The sequence below is a fragment of the Oratosquilla oratoria genome, chromosome 35, assembly GCF_046742065.1.
Source record: "Oratosquilla oratoria isolate Oo_2021 chromosome 35, ASM4674206v1, whole genome shotgun sequence".
Taxonomy (NCBI): domain Eukaryota; kingdom Metazoa; phylum Arthropoda; class Malacostraca; order Stomatopoda; family Squillidae; genus Oratosquilla; species Oratosquilla oratoria.
The window spans coordinates 16318263-16343973 of record NC_134811.1 but is presented as its reverse complement, the minus strand read 5'-3'; the positions used below and the strand labels follow the sequence as shown (position 1 = coordinate 16343973).

At 44.1% G+C, this 25711-nt stretch overlaps 1 protein-coding gene across 3 annotated transcripts in view; it reads left to right on the top strand.

The window, feature by feature from the left end:
- Positions 1–18986, top strand: part of LOC143018569 (transforming growth factor-beta-induced protein ig-h3-like) — a 58617-nt gene extending 39631 nt beyond the window's left edge. For 2 of the 3 annotated variants that reach the window (XM_076174053.1, XM_076174054.1), the window contains exons 4-14: positions 1842–1906; positions 2557–2705; positions 5581–5775; positions 7477–7641; positions 9913–10048; positions 11413–11625; positions 11851–12004; positions 12236–12392; positions 12843–13004; positions 15541–15684; positions 17701–18986. In XM_076174053.1, coding sequence (XP_076030168.1) covers positions 1842–1906; positions 2557–2705; positions 5581–5775; positions 7477–7641; positions 9913–10048; positions 11413–11625; positions 11851–12004; positions 12236–12392; positions 12843–13004; positions 15541–15684; positions 17701–17931 — 1771 coding nt within the window. In that variant the 3' untranslated portion in view covers positions 17932–18986. Of the gene's footprint in view, positions 1–1841; positions 1907–2556; positions 2706–5580; positions 5776–7476; positions 7642–9912; positions 10049–11412; positions 11626–11850; positions 12005–12228; positions 12393–12842; positions 13005–15540; positions 15685–17700 lie in introns of all 3 variants that reach the window. The other variant, XM_076174055.1, reaches the window with a different exon arrangement.
- Positions 18987–25711: the final 6725 nt, after the last annotated feature.

Here is a 25711-nt window from a genome sequence, read left to right as displayed (position 1 = left end):
TTTTTTGTATCCGCCTTCGTCATGGACTAAAGGGGGGGTTGGCTCCTATCCGCCTCTTGGTTTTCCCCCACGGTTATCCCTCCTTGCAGTAGGTCGCCAATGGCTTATGCACGCCCAGTAATGCGTTAGTGTGAATGTCCCTGCACAGGCTAGCAGACAGAGATGTTCCCCGCTCGTTTAGGCGAGCTGTGTTCGAGACGGGTGACTATGCAAGAGGCGGAGAACGAGGACACACAAGTGTGTGTTTAGGTAAACGAGTGTTTGTGTGTCCCTGCCTATGAGGACACTTTAATACACGCGCACGGCTTACCACTTCAAGGTAAAGAGAGAAGCCAAGGACTGCTCTTAAACAGTTCCTTTTCTTCTCCTTATCCATCGTCTTCGGGCCGATGACAACGTTGTCTTTAGGATTCTGAATCTGACGAACCCTCTGTGATGCCGGCTCCGCGACGGCGACGACTATGATTTCATTCCCAGTCGGGACGAACGAGGGGCAGAATCGGAAAGAGAATGATGAGAAAAAAAAAAAAAAAAAAAAAAAAGGGGGGGGGGACCCGCTCGAGGAATCCGCGGTCCTATCTTCTTGACCTCATTTGCGCATCCCCGGTCCCACCCTGCGTAATTTGACACTGACGCCACAAATCTGATCGAAGGTTTCTTTTAACTCTGAGTGCAGTAGGCTTCTCTTAATTGGAAAACTGGCTGAAAGCCCACAGCCCCACAGTAGCCGGCAAAAGTCCTCATACTTTCCCATAGATCCTTCGGGTAGGGAGGTGGGGAGGTTATAGTTTGTGACAACCCAGTCACAAACTGGCACTATCTCGCCGACTGGTCAAGATCTGCTAGAAGCTTATCATGGCGCTTACTGAATATGCATGACAAATAGGGATCTATCTTGAAAACTAGGGGGTTAATTTGTGTATAAAATCAGAAAGTGGGTGTATGTGGTTTTGTGTGTATGTGTGTGTGTGTGTGTGTGTGTGTGTGTGTGTGTGTGTGTGTGTATTCACCACGGATCTGCTGCAGCCTCTTGTCGAGACAGCCAGACACCATCCTACGGCAGCGAGCTCAGAGCTCATTATTAGCCGATCTCTGGGTAGGTCTGAGACCACTCATACATCACACACCGGGAATGCAAGGTCACAACTCCTTGACTAACATCCCGTACCTACTCGCTGCTAGGTGAACAGGGGCTACACGTGAAAGGAGACAAACCCAACTTATCTCCGCCCGGCCGGGGAATCGAACCCCGGTTCCCTGACTTGTGAGGCCAGTGCTTTACAATTCCGCCACCGAGCCGTGTGTGTGTGTGTGTGTGTGTGTGTGTGTGTGTGTGTGTGTGTGTGTGTGTGTGTGTGTGTGTGTGTGTGTGTGTGTGTGTGTGTGTGTGTGTGTGTGTGTGTGTGTGTGTGTGTGTGTGTGTGTGTGTGTGTGTGTGTGTGTGTGTGTGTGCGTGTGTGTGTGTGTGTGTGTGTACGAGCATGTCACATGTGTAATATAAGGTACTTGTTTGTTTACTTATCTGCTCAGTTATGTCCATAGTTACTCGTAAATTCCGGATAAAAAAAGGCTCTTGTAGGCCTTATTGTAATATCGCGTGAGCATGTATACAAGTTGAAATAATATGAAATTTAGTATTTAAAGATATTCTTCTTGTCATCTGATTTTGACGGGTGAGTATAGAAACTTTGGTTTCAGTTTCACTTGGACAATGAAGACTTTCCCGTCCTTATTGTGCTTATCCCCGCGCCCTCCTGCCCCCGTCCCCACTCTTCCATACATAGAAACCTTAATGCTGAGCTCCCTCCTCCTCCTCGTTTCTTTTCTCCCACCCTCGGCAGGTACCTCCGGCGACAGTGCTGTTCCGGGTTTCAGATTGCGGCCCTGCAGCGGGGGTGTCCCGTAGGTAGGTAGGTAGGTACGTACAGTACTTAACACGTAAGGGCTATTTCCGACTCTCCTCTTCCTCCTCCTCCTGTCCTCACTCCCTTTCTTCCTCTCGCTCACATCCTTCAAAATTTCTATGATCCACCTTTCCGTCTGGGATTTTTATATCATATCTAAATAAATTACATTTTCCCAACTTTACTTCAGTTTTGTTATTGTTTCTAGTGTTGGCCAGAGTCTTCTTCTACCTCTCTAATCCGTAGTGCTCGGTACCTAATCATATTGTTACTTATACACTGTATATGCATTTTGCAAAAATCATTAATTCCATTATTTGGTAACGCGATTTCATTATAGTTCCAGATAAATCGCCATGATACATGCATGGTACGTAAAATATGATGTTATACAGTCGGAAGGAGAGATGGTGGGGAGGAGTAGGATCTGTCTAGAAGGGAGAAGGGAGGAATTGTCACCGAGGGGTGGGAGTGGGGGGAGGTCAAGTTGCTGGGCACTAATTGAAAAGAGAGACAGCCAGGAAGGAAGGGGGTCATGTTGTTGTATAGAAGGAGTACATCTGAGCCCAGCAGCATCTGCATGACAGTAGGTTTCTAGAGCTAGAGATCAAACGAAACTGACGAAACATTGTTTGCTCCCTCCTACCTGCAGTGGAACCCGTCGAAACAGTTCTGTCGGCGGCGCAACAGCTACAGCCCTCCGTCGACCGCTTCGTGAGGATCGCCCATCGCCATTCCTTACCCGATGTCGTCCGGGAATACCACGACGCGGCCTTCACGCTGCTCCTGCCGGAGGACCAGGTGGGTGAGAGTGGCTGTAAGTAGTTGCCTTTGTTCTGTAAAGTCCCCCCGATCGCCGACGCTGCCACCAGTGTCGAGACCGGTTGTCCGACGTTTTTGGGCTCCTTCTGGTCTCCCAATCAACCTACTGAGGTCCGAAGGAGATTTCTATAATCTATACTGAATAAATTCACCCAGGGGTAACGAGAATTAAATCTTATAATACCTTCCTGGGCTTCAAAGGGAGAGAGATAAGATTAATACTGTAGAGTCTCGGAGGAACCTATGAAGACCCAGGAGTGTACAGGGCAAGGGGCTTCTCCAAAGTGAATAATAAAGTCATCGTCTATCGTTGGCCACAAGAAAGTATCTAAAGACCTCATTGGAATCAACAGGTACCATTCCATAAGCTGTAGAAAATAGTCTGATGTTAACCAGAATAAAACCATCAATAGTTTGAACGCCCTCATCGAAAGGTTATGAATCCTTTGCGATCCTTAAGGATCTGTTCCTCTCGTTCCCAAGCTAGCTCTTTGGATCCTACCAAATTATCGTGAAGCATTGTTTCTCAATTTACTGGAGTAACTTCCAACGGTGACTGTAATCGTCTGGCATCCATCAACTACTTGCCACTAGTTTTCCGGTCAATGGACACTCGGACGCTGTCCTGAAGACCTCCCACCCCTATCCCGAACCTCTGGGCAGCAGCGGTTTTTAAAGCATGTGATTAATAATAACAATAATAATGGATACATAAAATACCAATTCGACAATATAATCACCCCTTAAATAAAACGCGTGAGTATCTTACCGTCAGAAGGAGTACGTATCCAATGAGTATCCATCCACTCTATATTGCTAAACGCGGGATAGGAGTGCGTCTGCGACAAGGGAAGGGTTCTTGCTCGGGCACATTATGATCCCCAGACTTATTTGGTAATTGCTGGGTAAAAACCGTCTTTTATTGACTTAACATTACACGTTCGGTGTCCACCCTGAGAGCCTAGGCAACTAGTGCACGCGAGGTAGGCCAGACTTGCTAGCATATGTTTGTACATATACATACATACATACATACACACACACACACACACACACACACACACACACACACGAGTCGAACACGTGATCCAAAAGACCAAGTGAATACACACACACACACACACACACACATATATATATATATATATATATATATATATATATATATATATACAATAGTATGATTAAATACAACATTTTTACATTTCATTCTTTTCTTCTTTACATTTTCTAATTCTTAACCAGAATTCTTCTATCTGGGGGATGTGCAAACACGAGTCCACCAATTTTAGCCATATACATCTTTCAATGTTTCGTCTTCAAGGGGACATTTTCAGGAAATATATCTGGAACAATTAATCATAATGTAGTACAAATACGAAGACATACTATAAATTACGTACAAAAACAAAAATCGAACTCAGAGAAAATTACTTATAATGATAGAATGCCCACCGCAGCACAACTGCCGCAGCTATCATGTCGAAGAGGATCTACGTTGCAAGGCCTTTGACATAGCAGCACAAGCTGATGTCAGTCCCATAACAGCTGTCAGTTATCCCCACAAGCTGGGTTACTATGGCAGAGCTGCAAGAAGGAAACCACTCCTTCGTCCAGCCAATCAAATGCAGAAAGGATTGGGCTGTTGAGATGGTGGAGAGACCTGTGGCCTTTTGTAACACTGTCATTTTCTCTCATGAGTCACGATTCGCATTACTTTCTGACAGTGGAAGAGTGTGGGTCTGGAGACTCTGTAGTCAAGAGTTTGATCTCAAAAGACTGCAGCCAACAGTGAAACATGAGAGCATTTCAATAATGGTGTGAGGTGCAACTTGGAGTGATGGACGATCAGAGCTTGTGGAGTGTCAAGGAAACATTAATTCAGGCAAATATTTTTCTATATTAAAGGAAGGATTCATTCTAATATTCTCCAGTGGTAGAATGAGTAAAAATGTCTTCCTATTTATGGAAGATGGAGCTCCTTGTCTCATTGCTCAAGCAACACAAAATTGGTTGAGCCAAAATGGGATCAGGAAACTTCCATGGCCAAGTCAGTTCCCGGATATGAACCCTATTAAACACCTCTGGGGCATATTAGACCGACAACTTCGCAAAAAGAACAGGAAGCCATCATCAAAGCCCGAACTTTTAGGATTACTGCGGGAAACATGGCAAGAAATCCCTCAAGATGATATTCGTGAACTAATCACTAGCATGCCTAGAAGGGTCCTTGCTTTGAAAAAAGGAAAGGGGATGTCAACCAAGTATTAGTTATTCACATTGTGACCATTTATAAACACTTTAATTGTATCAATTGCTTGTTTAATGTTCAATAAATTAAACTATTTTTCTCGGTGTCTATTCAATTCTGCCATGTCTGTGTATATGTGTGTGTATTAGCTTAATTGTATATATTTGTTACGACAGTTTGATTAAAAGGCTCTTACTGAATAGAATGGACTGGAAAGAGCCTCAATTACTCACGCTTTCTGGGGTTGATGTCGGGATGGGGACCACAGGACTTGTCCCAGGTGGTTTCTTACACCCTCCGTAGTATAGATGGCAGTCCTAAGCTTGTACCTCACGGCCCAGGGTTTGAGTCCCGTAGACAGAACCGTTTAACCTCAATTGTATTTGCCTAATTGTGATAGATAAGGAAAGATTTACACTCTCCTGCCACCACCACTGTCCACACAGTACCGTCTCCTTCATTGCTTTACTCAATACCCTCCTTACTCCACCCCACCCCCTACACACAACACGCACATCCTCACAATTCCTGTGCCCAATGTCACCACGCCATTGCAGCTGCTCTATTGTACGCTCTCCTTCCTCTTGATTGACGCTCGCGCAGGGATGGACGTATGCCGAAGACACGGTGACGGACGAATTTCTCCGCCGCATCCTGGTGTCAGGGCGGTGGGTGCCCGCTCTCCTCCTGTACCACGTGCTCGACCGCAGGTGGCATTCCAACCACCTCAGGGACAACGACGAGCTGCGAACGCTCGCCGATGACCGCACTGTAGCTGTGTCCAAAATCAACAAAAAGGTGGGTACTGCTGGATAGGTCCGCTGCCTTTTGCTCCTTGAGAGGGGGTGGTATGCACCAGGTGTAAAATGAGCAACCTGTGCAAGGTAGATGACCGAAAACCACGTGAGGATTTTCCATTTTCATTATTGTAGCTTTGCTTAAATTGGAATGAACAATGTAAGATTTGGTCTAAAAATGTAGCACCATATTTGGCATTTGGAATGAACAGTGTAGGCTTTCATGTTAAAATCTGGTACTGTAAACCTTATTAGGTATCATGTTCAATGCATATAGAGGGATGTCTAAAGTGAATTCCATGTCCGAAACAATATTGTGCTGTTTATAAGAAAACCGATTCCTCAGACGAAAAGTGTGTACTAACGAGCCAAACCTGTAGCTGTATAACTTATGGGTGCAAGTTACGAAAGTTTGCAGGCAAGTTTATCACAGGAATGAAACCGTCTTGAGTCTTATTTTCCCCTTATCTCTAGCTAGGCCCGCCTGAGCAGGCCGGCTATTCCATCCTCAGATAACTATTCTCTGAAGGGCAGACTCTAGCACGGGTGGGTGTTCAGGTGACTCCACTTCCTTATGGGCAGTCACACCAGAACCCATCCTCACCACGTCCTGCCAAAATTGCCAGGACTTAGTGAGGACCAGCTTGAACGCAGTGGTGACCCAGTGTGGACTACAAGGACGGCACGAACGTGGACCAGTTTTGATTTTGCTCAAAATTGACGTAGCGAGAACCTAAAAGATTTAGGACGTGGTGATGACCGTTTGCTGACGTAGTAAGGACCGCCTCTGGTGTGACTGCACCTTTAGGTAGGAGGGGTGGTGCCCGGAGAAGACGGCACAGGAGGAGGGATCTTAGCTCCAGGCGGCAATTGCGATGGCGTGGGAGGAGGGGATCTAAGGGGGGAGACCGGCTTCGGAGGTGAATAAGAAGAAGAAAGATTGCTGGGGAGGCGGAACAGCTGGACTTGGTCCACCTCTTCTTCTCCCTCGCTGCTCGATGCGCCTCCATGGCAACTGTAGGTCGTCTCGTAGCCGCACCCAGAGGTCTTACAATCATGGGAGGAAGGAGGTATATTAAGAAGCACGCCGACCAAGTCCATTTTCTCACCTGGGAAGGTGCCGGTGAACTTCTTTAATGTACCCACCAAGATTGATAGCCTCTCGCTCTCTACCCAAGCATCTTTAGGCGGTTAAAATCCTAGGACGGTGTTCAGGTCTGGCTATGGGGAAGCCCATCAGATAGTCCATCAGCTTCGCATTGGCAGGTTTCTCTTTGGGAATTAATGGAAAGAGGAAGACTGCTTTTCCAATGACAGGTTACATCTATCCAGCCAACCAGACTCTCGCGGCAACAGTTCATCTATCGATGAAGTATATTTTCTGGTATGCGGCTAGGTAGGTAGGTAGGCAGGTATCGATTAGTAACTTTCGTTCATCAAACAGTGTTGTATGAATTTCTCCTCACAAAATATGGATGGGCGCAACCCTTCCCTGACAGATGTGGTTTAGTATATTTTCTTCTCCCCCTCTCCCAAACAGTGTGTAGTTTTATCCCATATGGCCCCGAATATTCCTGTAAACAGACTTGTATCCCAGATAGGAGTTTGGATATAATCATCCTATCAGATGTTTAACACAGATCCTTGATCACACTGTATACGTACCCTCTTCTCTCCCCCCCTCCCAACACATCGACTGCAGATGGTGCTCTTCAACTGCGTGCCGACGACTCAGCTGGACCTGCACGCGCGCGACGGGATGGTTCACGTGCTGACCAAGCCTCTGCCACCGGCCTACCTCCATACCCTGGCGGACGTGGTCCTCACCCACCCGGCGCTCTCCCTCTTCGCCAGCCTCGTCGGCTACGTAAGTCTCATTCAGGTATCCGAGGCTACTGCAGGTCTGGGACCCAAGATCCAGAGCATCTGGACCTTGGTTCGGACAGGCCGAGTAGGGTGGAAGTTGTAAAGTAACAGGCAGACAGGCAGGAGGGCAGGCAGAGTAATTACAAGTCTCCAGTGTTGTCGAGCTTTGAGGCGAGCACTGTACACTGTATGTACGGTTAACTCCGTAAATTCTTTCACCGTGAAGGAAGGAATGAAACCGGCCGGTGATAAACGGAACACATACATATCATTATCAGTGACAGGGTTGATAATATGAAGGGTAAGGGGTTTGGGGTTCGGTGAAAGTCCCCGGCCAGAATCCCTTCCTTATGTTCCTTTGGCCGGAGTTCGGGGGCCCCGCCCCTTCACCTTTCCTCCTCTCCCTTCTCTTCATGCTTTTCTTCACCATCTCTTTTTAGGTGCCACTCACAGAGTTTGCCACACGCGTGTCCCCTCCCCCACCCCACCCGGGGAAGGAGTGGGAGGGTGATGTCATACTAGGGAGGTTCGCTCCTGAGCACACCTGTTCCAAGTTGTATATCCTCAGTTTCCTGCTCTCTCTCTCTCTCTCTCTCTCTCTCTCTCTCTCTCTCTCTCTCTCTCTCTCTCTCTCTCTCTCTCTCTCTCTCTCTCTCTCTCTCTCTCTCTCTCTCTCTCTCTCTCTGTCACTTTCACTCTCACTCTCTCTGTCTCTCTCTCTATCTATCTATCTCTCTCTCTCTTTCTTTCTCTCTCCTCCACCCCCACTTCTTTCTTATGGCATCGTGCCCAGAGACTCCTGGGTGATATCGACAAGTCCCAGGAGCGTCGGGGGCGAGTAACAAAAGCATCTAGAGCAAGGGGGAGAGGTAGTAGAACTGATCCCATGTCCCTGCCCACTTGTCTGGGACTTCTCTTGCCCTGCCTTCCTGCTTCCACACACTCCCGCTTCGATTCAATTATAACCCTGCCCTTCCCTCTCTCTTCTCCTTCCACTCCACTTCCTCACAGTCGTCTTGAACTTGCACATTTCTTTTTCTTTCTATCTTCTTTTCCCTGGTTCCTAGTAACCTTCCCTTCCTCCGTCCCCATTCCTCTCCCTCCTTTCTTTCATCCACATGTGTCATCCATACTTCCCTTCCCTCTTTGCTAGTGTTCTCAAAATTGTGTCTATGCCATGGCAGGGTTGGGGCTGGCACAAACTAAAAACTAACAGAAGTTCTTATATACATTACGATTTTATTCAGTATTCAAGTGATCTAAATTAAATTAGTTCTTGACTTAATCACATTTCCCTCGGGCCCGCCATGTATTGCATCCTCTGTGCAAATAACTACATCCCCATCTCCCCCAATCCCCACCCGGCCTCCCAGCGCCGACAATCGAGCTTGAAGGGTTCATTTGATTATTCTCTGCTGTTACTAGCTCGCTCGCTCGCAATTTAGCCAAAGACTCTCGCTTCCCATTTCTCCTTTCCCGCCCACCAACGCCACAGTTATTGTATGACGCTTCCTTGACCTCTTTCGTTCTCCATGAGACAGCGACGTCTGAATACATTACACATCACTTCCCAAGAAAAACGAAGACAGTGAGACATCTCTCAACACATTCGCCTTTGAGGACAGAAGGTACCGGACGACCATAGGGGATATGTAATCACTTGTTCACTCGAAGATGGCTTCTTCCGGGGAGTGGATTGGTTGATATCATTAAACTGTAGCTCGCCTGGCTGACTGCCTACCATCCAGAAAACATTTTGGGTTCTTTGAATCACTAATGATACCCCCTAACTCCCTACTAATGACACGTGTGTGTCGTCTGTTAAATGTCGAACCAGATCCATTGATAAATAATATGGCCTTCTCATTATTGTAAAGAAGTTGCAATGTTATCATACTAAGTTGCACCAAAATTATGGTGTATCGAAGCCATGCATGCATACATATACCTTTTGTTGGTGTTTTTGTATTAGCATAATTTTGTTTACAAAGACTACTTTTAGTATAAAAGAAGTACTGAAATTTATTAAATATTCAACAGCTAAAGACATATCTGCATAATTCCTGATATATTATCGTCATGGGTGGGTCTGGTTCGGGCGTCCGCAAGTTCTTCTTGCATATGCCCCCCCCCACCCCCTACCCATCCCCAACCCCCAGTCTCCCAAAAGCTGTCCACAGTCCAATTCTGGTGTACTGCAACCTCGACCCCCTTACTGAGTCCTACCACCCACAGTCCCTCTCTATCTTTCTCTCTCTGTCGGTTCCTGAAGGCGGACCTGATGTCGTGGGTGCGGACGGAGGGTCCCCTTACCATGCTGGCTCCCACCAACTCGGCCCTGAGGCGACTCCCACGCCGGTTCCTCGACTCCATCACCTACGACGTCAGGTATTTCGAGGCCCTGCAAGGTGAGACCCAAACTACTCTAGGTAGTCACTAAAAGGTGGAGAGGGAGGGAGAGGGATGGGTGGCAGTACTACTGTTGTTGATGGTGATTGTAGGGCCAATATCGGTAGAGATAATGATAATGGTGGTTGGTGATAGTGTGGGTATAAAGGATACTATTACTTGTGCTATTGGGAGTAGTGGTGTTTGTCCCATTGGTGGTATTTTATGAGTTTGTCAAGGGTGGACGGGGACTGAATGGAGGAGGATCACAACATCGAGGAATTCAAGTAGTCTTCAGTGTTAGGAATAGCAGTCTTATTACAGTTCTGAGGTACTCTTGGATGAAATTTGAAAATAATCATAGAAATAATTCTTGGTTGGTGTGACAGGAAAGACGTTTACATATATTTTTTCGCATTATATATTGTGCTTTGGAAAATATGTATATGTACAAGCCAGGGATGCTGGCATGCCTTTTTTTTCTTCTTCCTCGTCCTGCTCCTTTTCTGTTACTGCAGAGCATTTTTAGTATGTAAGTGTATCCTTTACTATCACCTGAAAGTGTTTTTGTGTGTATTTATGCATACATGTAAATATGTATGTATGTATGTATGTATGTTTGCATGCATGTAAATATGTATGTATGTATGTATGTATGTATGTATGTATGTATGTATGTACGTATGTATGTATGTATGTATGTATGCATGTATGTATGTATGCATGTGTGTACGTATGTATATATGTACTGTACATATGTATGTAAATGTGTATGTATATATGTATGTAAATGTGCATGTATGTATGTACATATGTATGTAAATGTGTATGTATATATGTACATATGTATGTAAATGTGCATGTATAAGGTATGTATGTATGTATATATGTATGTGTAAGCGTTAGCTCGGTTTTCATTTCCGTCCTTGGCAGACTCGAACTGACACTGATTCATCGAAGTTTTACAGTTTCACCCATTTCCCTCTATTTCCACTTCACTTCACCCTTCTTTCGCATCCCCACCACTTTTCTTTAACCTCGCCTTTATCCTTCCTTTTCCACGATTTCCATCTACCTTTCCCTCCCTCGGTGATTTCTTCTCATTCCTCCCTACCCTCTCTTTTCCTCCCTTCCCCCTCCCCCTTCTACTCTCCTCTTCCTCTGTCGCCTCCTCCTTCCCCCACTTTCTTCCCCCCAACCTCCTACTTCTCCTGTCTCATTTTCCCTCTTGTAACATTCTCTGCATACTACTCTTACCCCTTTCCTTCCTTCCTTTTCCCTTCTATTATGATCGTACTCACCCCTCACCCCACCCCCGCCATTTTCTTTTTTTCTATTTTCCTTTCCCCCCGCTCATCTTCTGCCGTCTCCTCCTCCCCGGCAGCCATGGTCAAGAACCACCTCGTGAGAGGCAGGCACTGCTTCCTGGAGCTGCAGGCGCGCGTGCGCGTCGAGACCCTGGCCGGCCACCAACTGCCCCTCCTCTGCAGCGCCTCCGCCAAGTTGGCCGTGGGCGACTCGAACGTCACCCGCTCGGACCTCGTCGTGGCCAATGGTGTCATCCATTTCATCGACATGCCCCTCCTGCCGTCCAAGGGTGAGTCCCTTTGTCCGTTCAACGTCGCTCCTGAAGCAGCAAATCGTCCAACATTTCGTAAGTGTTGCTGTTGTTTTTGCGGAGGAGCAGCAGCAGCAACACATACAAATACAACAACAACAACAACAACAACAACAACAATAACAACAACAACAACAACAGCAAAACAACATCAACAAGAGCTCGACAACCCCCGTCTTGAAACCGTTTCCTCCTCTCCCGCAGCGATGAGCCTGGTGCAGGTGGCGCGGCAGGCCGGGGCCAGGAGGTTCATCGAACTGACGAAGAGATCGGGTCTCTTTGACGACCTCGTGTCCTTCGGGCCATACACAGTCTTCGCGCCCTCGGACGAGGCCCTCTCCCGTCAGTCTTCTTCCTGGTGACAAAGAACACAGACCTCGACTAACATCTTGTCTAACATGTCGAATAACTTTTTGTCCAGCATGTCGACTAACTGCTTGTACAACACGTCGACAAAGTTGTTAACTTCTTGACCAGCATGTCGACAAATTTGTTATCCATAATTCTGTTAAAAACGACATCAATATATGATATGATGCTAACACCCTTATTTGTCATATTAACACATCCTGTCCATTGCAGGTGCCAGGCTCGGCAGGGACTTCCTGCGCAATGAGACTGCGCTGCGCGATCTGGTGACGTACCACGTGGCTCTGGGTTCGCACGCGTCCTTCACCTTGCGCGACAACGACGAGCTCGCCACCCGTCGCGAAGGCGGCGTCGTCAGGGTTAAGATCCTTCCCAAGGTGATCATTGCTACCCCATGACATGATGACAGCGGGGTGAGGGAAGGAGAGGGGAAGGGGAAGGGGAAGGGGATGTAAGGGAAGGCAAGGTAAGGGAAAGGAAGAGAAGAGAAGGGAAGGGGAGAGAAGAGAAAGGCAGGGAAGAAAAATGACGTGCGTGCGTGTGTGTACATATGTTGGGGGAGGGGAGGGGAGGGGATGGGAGGGGAGGGTGGGTAATCTCCGCCACCGAGTAGAGCGCAACAATGGGATGTTAGAAAGCACAATGGATTCTATGCTGCCCTAGGAAAGCGAGCTGTAGTCTAAATGTGAGAGGATTTTTGTGGGCCAAGGATGACGTGTTTCGTGGTATAACTCTAGTGTGCCATCGAATCCTTCATTCACTAATGAATGTCTGGTCTATGGATGTCTGGTGTTCTTATTTCATCCCTCTAAAATCTCGATCGGCAGACGATGACGGTGGAAGATGGTTTGGTGATCAACGGTGACAATGAGGCTTTCAACGGCTACGTCCATGTCGTGGATCGCGTCCTGCGGCCGCCCGTCCACACCCTCGCGCGGGCGCTTGCCGTCACGCGTAATCTCACTCGATTCAACACCCTCGTCACAAAGGTGCGTATTTTACCTAGTTGTATTTACCTAGTTGTATTTTACGGGAAGGGGAGCTATGCGTCGTCTGCAAAGAAACTCATGTAACATTCCACATCTTCATCCATGTCATTTACATAAATAGCAAACAATATTGGAGTCAATACTGATCCCTGTGAAACTCCACTAATCACCTCTTCCCAAGCGTGCGTGCGTTCGTGTATGTGTGTGTATGTGTGTGTGTGTGTGTGTGTGTGTGTGTGTGTGTGTGTGTGTGTGTGTGTGTGTGTGTGTGTGTGTGTGTGTGTGTGTGTGTGTGTGTGTGTGTGTGTGTGTGTGTGTGTGTGTGTGTGTGTGTGTGTGTGTGTGTGTGTGTGTGTGTGTGTGTGTGTGTGTGTGTGTGTGTGTGTGTGTGTGTGTGTGTGTGTGTGTGTTTGTATTTACCTAACCATATCTACTTAGTTGTAGTATACAATAAAGGAACTACTCAATTTTGGTCGCCTCTCCTACTCTCCAATTTCTCATATCTACTTCAAATTACATGTACACTTTCAACTTGATCTACATCCTTCATTTCCAATTATTATATTTACATTTGAATTCGTGTATTGTTCCAGCTTAGGCTATATCACCTAAGATATTCCAAGTAATTACACATCTGTAGGGAAACTTTTATTTCTTGACATTCTTTCGACATGTGATCTTTCTCAATTTATTCTAGTGACCTCTTAAAGCCCTGCTATCTCTAAGCAAGAGATTTCTTCTGTCAGTGTAGTCTTTTCCCTTTAGCGACCTAAATATTGAAATCATATCACCTCTTTCTCTTCGATCTTTCAAAGTTGGCAGACCCATTGCTTTTAATCTCTCTTCAAATGGTTTATCTGCCAAACTGGAAGCAAATGTGATTGGCGCCTTTTGTATTACCTCGATCTTGCTTATATCTTTTACTTTGTGTGAAGACCATACCACTGACATTTTGGATGGATTAAATTTTCTCTGAGTTTTCTGTCATCTCTTTAAATGTTCTGCAGTAGTCTGAATGTCTCTCCCACAATCCTTCCAATATGTCTGTCAGGTGACAGGTTCTTTTTTTATCAACACTCCCAAAATGTTCTCCTATTTTCCTTTCGTAATGGATTCACTTCCCAAGGAATAGTTTAAAGATTGTCTTTCGCAGCTATTGCCCATTTACTGTACCTTGCAATTTTTGGTACTGAAGTTCGTTTAAAGCGCATTGTGGTTGCTAAAATGTATATATATATATATATGTACATATATATATATATATACATATATATATATACATATATATATATACATATATATATATATATATATATACATATATATACATATGTATATATGCATATATATGTGTGTGTGTGCGTGCGTGTGTGTGTGTGTGTGTGTGTGTGTGTGTGTGTGTGTGTGTGTGTGTGTGTGTGTGTGTGTGTGTGTGTGTGTGTGTGTGTGTAAAACGGGGTCAATCTTTGGTCACGGTGGATGCTCGAGTTACATACACATATATGAAATTTTGCGTTCAACCCATCTTGTTTCCTCTTGTTTTATCTTTCCTCTTTCATGAATAATTTTACTATAATCAGTCCACTGCTCCATTCTCGTCTCTATGCGAAAATAATCTTTTTGCGATAGTCTACAGTCCTCCTCGCTTTTATTTCTTCATTCTTCTCATGATTTTTTAATCATCTGCAAACACGCTGGCACTGCTCGTACCTTCTATTACGTCATTGACATAGATAAAGAACATCATAGGTGCTAGCACTGAAAATTGCTGAACTCCGTTGGTCACTGCTCTCCATCCTGGTATCTTATCCTTTACTACTGACCTCATGTACTTTCCTTTCAGAAAATCTTCCATCCATTTGAGTAGTTTGCCTCTTCGTCGTCCAGTATGCTTTAATTTCCACATACGACATTTATGAGGTACCTTATCACAAGACTTCTCTAGATCAAGGTGCACACAGTCCACCTAGTCCTCCCTCTCTTGCAGTACATCAACCATTCTCGAGAAAAACTGAAAAGGTTTGACACTCACGATCTTCCTGATCTAAAGCCAAACTGACTGTCTGCTAGAATGTTCATCTCTTCAAGATGTTTGCCCTTTTGATTTTTTACAACCTTTCACATAATTTCAATAATGTGCTGGTCAGTGAAGTGAAGGGAAGGGAATTGAAGTGTGTGTGTGTATGCGTGCGTGCATGAGTTAGTGTGTGTGTGTGTGTGTGTGTGTGTGTGTGTGTGTGTGTGTGTGTGTGTGTGTGTGTGTGTGTGTGTGTGTGTGTGTGTGTGTGCGCGCACGTGTGTGTGTGTGTGTGCGCGCACGTGTGTGTGTGTGTTCTGGTTGTGCCTCGCACGGCAATGACCCACATGCACTTGATGCCAATATTTACCAACAATGTCGAGTTGGACTATAACTCGGAGTGCACAGACCAATGATAACGATCTCTTTGTAAGCGCCCCCTGTTACGTGCTTTATCATTTCTCATTTTTCATTTTTCCTCCTCCAACACTGATTCCACCAACTCGTTTCCCTCTGCAGGGCGACCTATCCCTGCTGCGGGAGCTGGGACGAGGCCGGGGTCCCTACACCCTCTTGGCCGTGCCGGACGAAGACATGGACCGCTGGGCTTCGGACCTCTTCACCTACTACCGCATCTTGCACGACCAGACCATCCTCAACCAGGTAAGGAAAGGGCGATGCGAACACACCACACCGCACCGCATTGCACTTGTCGGTCAGTGTCGCCGTGACAAAAGATTGACCCGTTTTACACACACACACACACATATATGTATATATATATATATATATATATATATATATATATATATATTATATATATACATACATACATTTTAACAACCACAATGCACTTTAATTCTAAGCCATCAAAGGCCGACATGCAGAAATTGAAGTGTAGTACTGCAAAGGACTCGAACCCGGCATCCTCATGATAAGTGCGGCAGTGACTTACCAACTAGGCTATCAAGAGAGATACAAGTTCAGCGCATTTTTTCTTATATATTTGTATGCTCGAGTTACATACAGATATATGAAATTTTTCGTTCAACCCATCTTGTTTCCTCTTGTTTTATCTTTCCTCTTTCATGAATAATTTTACTATAATCAGTGCAATGTTCCTGCTAGGTTCGATGCTAAGATCTGAACTACGTCCTCTGGACATCATGTCAGTCGATTGAAGGTTCTTCATTTACTTTCAGTATTTCGATTCTTCTTCTTTCTGCTTTTCATTACTTCACTTTCCACTTCTTTGAATGACGGGATCTCATCTTAACCCCCTCCCCCTTTACACCGCAACCACTATCAGGTACTCCTAGTTTATTTGTCCTGCTATCAAAGGTCTGGAGCGAAGACATATTTCCACAACGGCCAGACCCGACTGTGAGGTGTAGATGCTTGTTTGGGAACTTTGAAAATATTAAAGAGATGTTTTGAAATGGAGTAAAAGTGAAAACCGTGCGAAGAGGTGAATCTGGTAGAGAGGAGAGTGAAAGGACCAGGTGGGCAGTTGTTAGTGGACGAGAGAGCTGTGAGGGAGATGGAGTAAATATTTAGAGCAGTGGGGAATGATGGCCTGTGATTATGGATGAGAAAAGTTCTGAGAGAATGACTATGGTTGGTGAGGGGTCAGGATAACTACGAGATAGACGATGCAAGTGGCAATGGAAGAAATAAAATCTGGTAAGATTGGATAGGTGTGATGTGGAATGTGAGAGTAATGGAGAGGAAGAAGTTATTCTGGGAGGAGATTGTCCTGATTGACTGGAGGAGTACATATGAAGTCTCGTTATAAAGGGAAAAGGGAGATAATTGTGAATGTGGTAGTTCTAGAAAAAAATAGATAGTTGAGTGTATGTGGTAATGTGTATAAGTGTATGGTGATTGAGAGTAGAAAGAATCAGAGGGAGTGATTGTTGAAGGACAGTGTAGCTTTAGAAGAAGAGTCTACGTGGATCAAATACTTATAGTAAATCAAATATGTGAGATGTATTTAGTAAAAGGTGAGACTGCATTCTGGATACTTATGGACTTGGAGAAAGCGTATGACAAGGTCTGTAGAGAAGCGTTGTGGCGAGTGTTGCGAATATATGGAACAGGGGGAAGGCTGTTGAAAGAGGTCGGAAGTTCTTACGTGAGCAATAGTACATGTGTGAGAGCCAGGGATGGTGAGAATGGATGGTTTGAGAGTATTAGGAGAAAAGCACAGGGAGGGATTGGAGAAGTGTAGTGTGAGTTTAGAATAGGAAGAAGCTGCGTGGATGAAGTACCTATGGTAAAACAAGTGTATGGGAATTATTTGGAGAAAAAAAAATATAAGGTTGTATTTTGACCATTATAAATTTGAAGAAAGCGTTGATACAGTGTATCGTGTGATGAGTGTATGGAATAAGATGAAGTCTGTTAAAGGTGACCAAAAGTTTTTGTACGAGAAATAGTGCATGTGTCAGGGCCGGGAATACTGAGAACAAATGGTCTGGAGTGAGTGTTACATCAGGGTTGTGTGATGTCGCCATGTTGTTTTATGTGTATAAGGAGAGTGGTAAGGGGAACAAATGCTAAAGGCTTAGCAGATGCTTAGAATTAGTGATTGTGCATTTATATTCATACGCTGCCTTTGGTCCATAGTCATGTTATTTTTTTTTTTTTTTTTTTTTCTGCTCGACCTTCCTTCTTCAGACACTGAATGTGCACCTGCTGGACGACTTCGTGATGCCACGGGGTCTCCTTGAGGGTTCCCACACCCTTCTATATCCTCGAGGTCGACGCAGGCCGAGGGGCTACGAACAACCTCTTCGCATGGTCTTCTCGAAGGGGCAGCTCTCCTTCGACCACGCCTCCGTCACCAGTGACTACGTTCTGTGCACGAACGGCATCCTCCTCTTTGTCGACAGCATTCTCTTGCCATGAAGGACCGAAGCTTCGTATACAGCCGCAAATTGGCCAACATATGTACCTACTTAAGATACAACAGAAACTGCGTCTACCATTACAGCTGCGACTGCAGCTATGTCAAAGGCAGCAATATCTACATCTACAACTGCATAATCAGTTACATATGCAGAAGTATAATCTATGATCACAAATGGACTAGCATAACATGTATATACAGTTGTACTTCCATCCTCTTTCAGACATAGGTGGAGAAAACGAAAGACCCAGAAATGTGTTGCTGGGTCAGGGTTGTTTGTTTATATTAGGTCATGGTTGTCCATCTTCCTGTACTGTTTATACTCTGCTTATGACATCCTTAGAAGTTACTGATTCACGGCGGCCATCTTGTTATACTCTGTTCATATCAACTTAGTTCAGCCTTCCGAGAAAATGGACCGAGAGTATACGGTAGAATTTGTGTATTAGTTCGAGTAATTTGAGATATTGTTTGTTTGAGGTGTGATGGATATTTATTGAGACTCCACAGTGATTTTAAGTGCTTAAATGGGATGCCTTGGAACGAGCTGCGCATGTGCTTGAGGCGACATCTTGGACTTCTCTATCATATTCTACCATTTCATGTTTGTACTTTGGTCAGACCTATTGGTCGAATTTAAGATGAATAAGAAAATTTAATTAGAAATTGGCATAACCTTTAGTCAGAAACAGGAAAATTGATGTACACATTTTTATGAATAATTAGGGAGAGTGTGTGCTGAGTCGTGCGAGAGTTTGAATGGTATATAGGTTCCTAAGATGGCCTTGAAAGTGACAAAACTGATGAGCTTTTCGGGAGGCCTCGAAAGAGCAAAAGTTATGAAAATATTAAGCCATTGTCAGTTGCAACATTAACCAGGGATTGCTGAGGATTTTAGCATGTTTTTGGGTCAGTTCTGTCAATTCTAAATGCTGATTTGGAGACACGACACGTATCTCCTGCCAAATTTGTGCCAAAATTCCCCTCAGTTGATTAAAAAGAAACTCACTCACTCGAGTGTCTGTGACTACATTAAAACAGTTGTTACTGGCAAGGACTCTTAATGCTTCATCCTCACAATGGAAGACCCCCTAAGCTTTCTGAGACCGAATAAAATGATCACTAGGTTAAGAGCATTGTTAAGGTGATGTATATATTTTTTCTATGATCAGGGGATTGTTCATGTATTTGTCTCACCAGACCAAACATTAATAATGAATATTACACCACAGCTTCAAGACCTTTGACAGATGCAATCCGTTGTAAAAGGGCAGAATTGCAACTTCATCAGGACAACGCCTCTGTCCACGCTTCACAGCTTGTGTGAGCAGCGCCAACTTCCGTACTCGCCTGACCTCGTCTCGTTTATTTTTTCAAAACTAAGATTGACTCTAAAAGACATTTACTTTGACAGTATGGAAAGCATCAAACAAAATGTGACACTGCAGCTGAAGAGCCGCCCCCAGCATGATTACCCATACCGCGGTATGAATAATAACAACAACCAAACAACAAGGAAAGTCCAACAGCCTTTCTCAAAACAAGGTTCCTCTGTTGTACTCCCGCTCCGCAACATTTCCCTATGAGGAAAGCAAGGAGCCCCACCCCCCACCAAACTAAAGACCAATTTACAATGGTACATACATACATATACCAAGGCTTTTTTCCCCCTACAAGGGAGGTAGCCAAAAAGGGAAAGACACAAAATCATTTCCACCCATTCCATCCCTGAATACACTCCAAACCCCTCCATCCTCCCTCCCATCTGAGCACCTCCTGGATGACGGGTCATCCCTGCACCTTGTCCACTGCCCTGGGTCAGAAGCAGTGTCGCAAGACACAACACATCCACAGCAAGGCCGCTTCATTAAATCGGCGAACCCCCCTCTCCGTCCCCCCATTGCATAAAAGGAGAGGACGGGGAGAAATCCCTTCGGGCTGCGTCAAATTTTGCTCACACATACTACCTCACCCCCCATCCCCCCGCCCATTCCACCTCATGCAATCACAACATCATCCATATACAACCATTCTCCATTCACCCCTGTCTTCTTCTGTCCTCTCCCGTCCTTCCTCAACAGACATTCCCCTCTTCCCCAAAGCCCCCTTCACCCCATCCATCCACCTCATCCTAGGACGTCCCCTCATGTTCACTCCCTCCACATCTGCCTTCCATACCTCTTTTACTAGTCTTTCTTCACTCATTCTTTCCATGTGTCCAAACCAGATTAACTCCCCACCCTCTCGACAGAGGTCAGTGATTGCCACCGTCGGCGTTATCAACAGCCCCAAACACCACAATAATTTACTGCAACCCCATTCACGCTAAGAGACATTGCATTCCCTATTATAAACAGCCCTGCTGACCACTTGACCCATACAAAGACGAAATTGACCCTGACGTAAACTATCCGAGATTCTTGGTCCTGAGGTCTACCAACAATAAACTGATAACAAAGAAATGACCCATGAGAGTATACGATAAACTTGAAGACAAATGTGGAACTCCCCGCAATGTGTCCCTAAAGAGGAAACCTAACAGCAGAACTAGAATCAAGAGCACAGTATGACAAAGTCAAAACCAGAACAACCCTGGCAGACACTCCAACTCAAACAACACCACACAGAAACTTTATCGCCAGTGTGGGAGTAGTCCACATTCCACCTGTACGACACCATACGGAGAAAATAATGGAAAGAATATTGAGACGATTAAAAGAAATAAAAGTACAGTGTTCCCTAACTGAAAAAGATATGGATTCCTCACCCCCCACCCCCCGTGGTCTTAGTCGCCATCCTCACTACCTCCGCTGTATAAATTATAATTGCATCAGATTCACGAAGTGCTCTACAAGTAATCTTCACTCTAAAATCCCACCATCCATTGGTCCACAAAATCCCTTCATGGATCATCCAAAACTCTACCCACTTCAAATATATGTCCTTCTGATGGATGTCAGGCAATGAAGAAGCTGACAAGGCGGTTCGAAGAACAGTATCTATCCATTTCGAAGCCTCCACTACATTAACAGTAACAGACTATAACTAAACCCTACAAACAACAATACTAAACACGTGACAATGACGCTGGGAACAACACCCAACAAACTACCTAAAGACAATCAAGTCCCATATACATCCATGGTTACCTTCACAGCAACATAATCACCGTCTTGAAACAGTACTATTACACATAAAAATAGAACATTCCCACTTCATACATGATCACCTCATGACAGGAAACGATTTTCTCACCTGCCAGTGCATAACTCCCCTCACAATACCTTAGTATTGGAATGTCTGTCCCTTTAACAAACACAGAACATCCAACTACTCCTTCATCTATCCCTTCAGACACTGACTCTACAACAAATCCTGTAGGACAAAACACTAGTAACTCTACCATCCCTCCACAACTTCTTTAAAAAATACGCTTACCCAAACTTTAAACAACGAACTAGACCAATACATGAAATAACGTAAGATGACGTTGTAAGACTGTTCACAAGGATGGAAGCGGCGATAAATTACACACAGTAACAATCATGCATTAATCTATTCAACCAACTTCCTGGTGTTTGAACTGTGAACAGTCTCCTGCTGGTAGCTGACGTCTTCAGCCTAGACAATCCAAACAAACTATGACGTCTAAATGATTTCGTGAATGATATTTTTTCATGTCACATTTCACAACCCCTCGTATATGTAAGTTTCAGTAATAGTAGTACTATTACTGAAACTTGAAATTAACCAATAAAGAATACAATTATGAATATTGCATATACATATACCATAATTTACCAAAAGAGTTGAGGGGATCTTCAATGACTAATGGAAAATAACACTGCATTTCGAACAGGCTTCTGCAAGTCCAGTTTTCATATAATAAGCATTGTTAAGTTTTACTAATTCATAGGTAACTTGTTTATATAAACAAAAGCTAGGGGCTCTTCAGCAAGACGTCTGTAACCTGCATGAGAATTTGTTCTTTTGTTATTTCTTGGGATTAGACCACGTTATGTTGTGCCAAATCTAGGTATTTACTTTTCTCGGGAATAAAATCGCAGGCTTTCTGATATAATGTGGGGTGGAGTGGAATCTAGTGGTGCATTTTCGTTTGTAGGTTAGCGATTCTACGTACACTGTTGCCGTTTGTCTCGTCTTCCACGTGACCTTGTTTATCATACATAGTGGATACTTGTGCCTGCGGATGATGGCCAAAGGAGCGCGCGTGCGTAGTGTGGAGTGGAAAAAAACGTTACATGATGAAACCTAGCTTACGTTCATATCTGAACTGCGGATTTTCTGCCTTTTCTTACGGATAGCGGGTTAGCGGTTTTACATTCAGTTTAATGGAAAATGAGTTTGTTTTTATAACCAGTAATTCTACAGTAGATATATCATCTATTTAGAAAAATATTTGTAATGCGATTCTTGTAATGTAGAATAAGTAGCTCACAAGATTTGTAGTGAATAAGTGTTACGGGAAAGTAATTTTCACGGGTATTGCGAAAATTCTGCTGACAGAGAGAGAGAGAGAGAGAGAGAGAGAGAGAGAGAGAGAGAGAGAGAGAGAGTAACAAAGATTGAAACAGACAGACAGACTGTTGCGCCGCAGGCAGGCGTATGCGGGCCAAGTGGCTTCGGGTAGTCGGCTTCCCGGTAGGACACTGCACCAAATACCCTCCTTTTGGGGGCTCAAAAGTCAAGAATGAACCAATTGCAAATAAAGGTGAAGGGTTAGGCTACAGTCCCAAACACACTGAAAGAAGAGAAAAGAAAATCAGTAATGCAGTTTAACAGCCATAAGACGGCCTGAAACAATGTACAGTAAAGCTATTATGGATAAAAGCTGGTACCTACATGCCTCATTAATTAATTTGCTGTACAAACTCCAACTGGGTCAGAAGTTCCACAAGCAGCCAAGATGATAGGATGGGGTGGTGGGGGGGGAGTGGAATGGGTGGGAGTAGGTACGTTTCTTTGACTTGGCTACCCTCCTTATAAGTTGGGAAAAAGCTCTTGGTATATATAGATAGACAAACTCGAACGTGACGTATAAATCTTGTTTTGGCCCATTTCAATGCTGGATTAGGAAGGGTGTAAAATAAAAATTATGAAATCGACGTCATTGGGTATTGTTCTCTAATTCAATTTTGGACAAAAAAAAATCAAGTCGTGCTGTCCCCCTAATTGACCTTCTGTAGGTGCTATGCTGTGCTGGAGATCTAGACACCATCAATGAGAATTATCTTTCCTCTTCTGAAGTAATCAGATCAGTAACAAATTAACTGACCATACGCTTTTAGCACATATGTAAAATTTTCATACATTTGGTACCTCATATATTTGGTACCTCAGGATAAGTTCAGTAGAAATAAAGAATTTGAAAATTTTCATCAACAAATTTAATGCAATGGAAACATTTGACAACGATGCATGTGTAGAAAACGGCCGACTAAAGGATGGGCAAAGGATTGCTTGTTGGACTAGGTACGAAGGCGACACTCGCATAACAGTGACTTGGTCGTGGTGTGGTCTGCACGCACACCCTCATATACCAGCCATCATGTCGGTTATGCAAGGTGTCAAGGTAACATACGTGATTTTTCACACACACACACACACACACACACACACACACACACACACACACACACACACACACACACACACACACACACACACACACACACACACACACACACACACACACACACACACACACACACACACACACACACACACACAATATGATGCCAACTTATAAAGATGGTAACAGAGAAGTACCACTGATTTACAGACCGGTGTCTTTTTCTTAACTTGTACAATAGTGAAAATATGTGAGAAAATAGTAAAAGATACGGGGTTGAAACATCAAGAGCAACAAGGAATATCAACAAACAATCAATTTGGATTCAGAAAAGGAAAGTCCTGTATTACTTGCGAGTGACAGATATGCTGCACGAGAGGGATGACATATTTGGACCTGGAGAAGGCCTTTGAAAAGGTGCCACACAAGAGATTAGCCTCAGATTGGTATGGAAATTGCATTGGAGGCCTCAGTGGAATGAATAAAATATTTCTTAAAAGACAGACGAATGATTTTGTCTTTTTGTCTTTCATTCTTTGTGTCCGTAAGTGGACATTTTTCAAGTCTGATCTTGTGAACAGCTCCAGTTCCCGTTATCTTTGTCCTTTAGATATGAAATAAGTTTGGTGCTAGTGAAAAAGTTGTCAAAGTTCAAATGGAAATTCTGGTTGCCTAACTCTTCCTTGATATGGACACAAAATAGAACGGTTACTTCATGCGCAACAATAAATTTTTCATGGGTTCGATTAATTATTATCATAACAAAAACGGACCTTTGCCTGTTAGATTATATAAAAATAGTAAATATAAATGATCAAATAGCCTATGATATACTTAGTACTTACCTAAATGTTGATCCCATTGTGCAAGTGTAAAATTTGTAGATATGTGCTCAGGAGCTGCACAGAAACACACTTTTGTAGATTATGTTTGGAACTGACAATAAAACTATCAATTCATTCTCTATTGTCTCAGTACAAAATAACCATTTTCTGTCATAACTAATCATAGAAAACGAAATTTTGGGGAAAGACTATATTTGGGCTTCTGTCTTGCTTCGAGGCGCGACGTTACCAACACATGAAAACGGCTGAATAGGAGTACGTTTGCACATATTTTTTTTTAATCAAACAAGTTTTCCCTAAAACACGTAATTCATTCATATTTCGATGCTGGTAACTACGCTATGGTTTTGCTCCTTAGGTTCCCCTGGAGAAGCTCGTTTAATTACTGGCAATCATCGGAAGGTCACTAGAACTCTTCCTATGCGTGTCATTACTTGACATTGGATAATAATAGTTGGCAATATTTTCTCTTCCCATTTGGGGGAGCTGGCATTTGAATTACAAAAACATTTCACCCAAATATAAAATATAAGTGTAGTTTTTCAACATGTATGAAGTATATTCAGGTTTTTCTTGCTTCTTGTTGGAACTTCGGCTGACCACATTATGCAATCTGTCACTTCCCACATGTCTCAGTCCTCCCTCGAAGATGTAATCTTACACATCGAGTCCTTGGTCAAGTTTTATGAAGTCGTTATTAAAAGAAGTCTTGAGAGAGAAGCTTGCGTTTGGTTGTCCAGTCGTTCATTAGGATGTCAAGCCTCCTCGGAGTTTCTGACAAAACAAGAAGAATGTGAGGAGCCATGTCTTCTTTAGTAGGGAGCAATAAGAATGAGCCTCGCCGACCTTCCTTTTGTATACCTACAAGGACTTATCCCTTCCTCGAGCTAAAATCATTACTACAATTGAAGTGAGGGAAGAAATTTTCCTAAGCCGCATCTTTTTTCTTTTCTTCTTTCTTTATCTATTCGTTTACTTGTTTACTGATATTTTTTTCCTATTCTTTGCCACTCACTGTCCGAGGGGCTTCTGGTCCGTAGGGGCTCAAGTTCTATAATAAAGCGGAAAACGTTTTCAGGTGTTCTTGAATCTCCCGCTCCGTGGGGCATTCCCGTGGTTGACCCATGCATGGAGGGTCTGCAGGTTCAAAGTCGAATAAAATCGTCTGGCGGTAATCGGAACAAACACGAAAGAATGTCTTCGTTCCCAGCGGGTCAGTCAGTGCGCATTTGACAGCCGAATGGAATCGCCTGGCGGCAGCCAGAGGAGAGGCTGTAGGTGGGAAGGAAGAAAAAATAGAAAAAATAAAAAGGCTGGCCGGGCGGATGGAAGGGTGGGCAA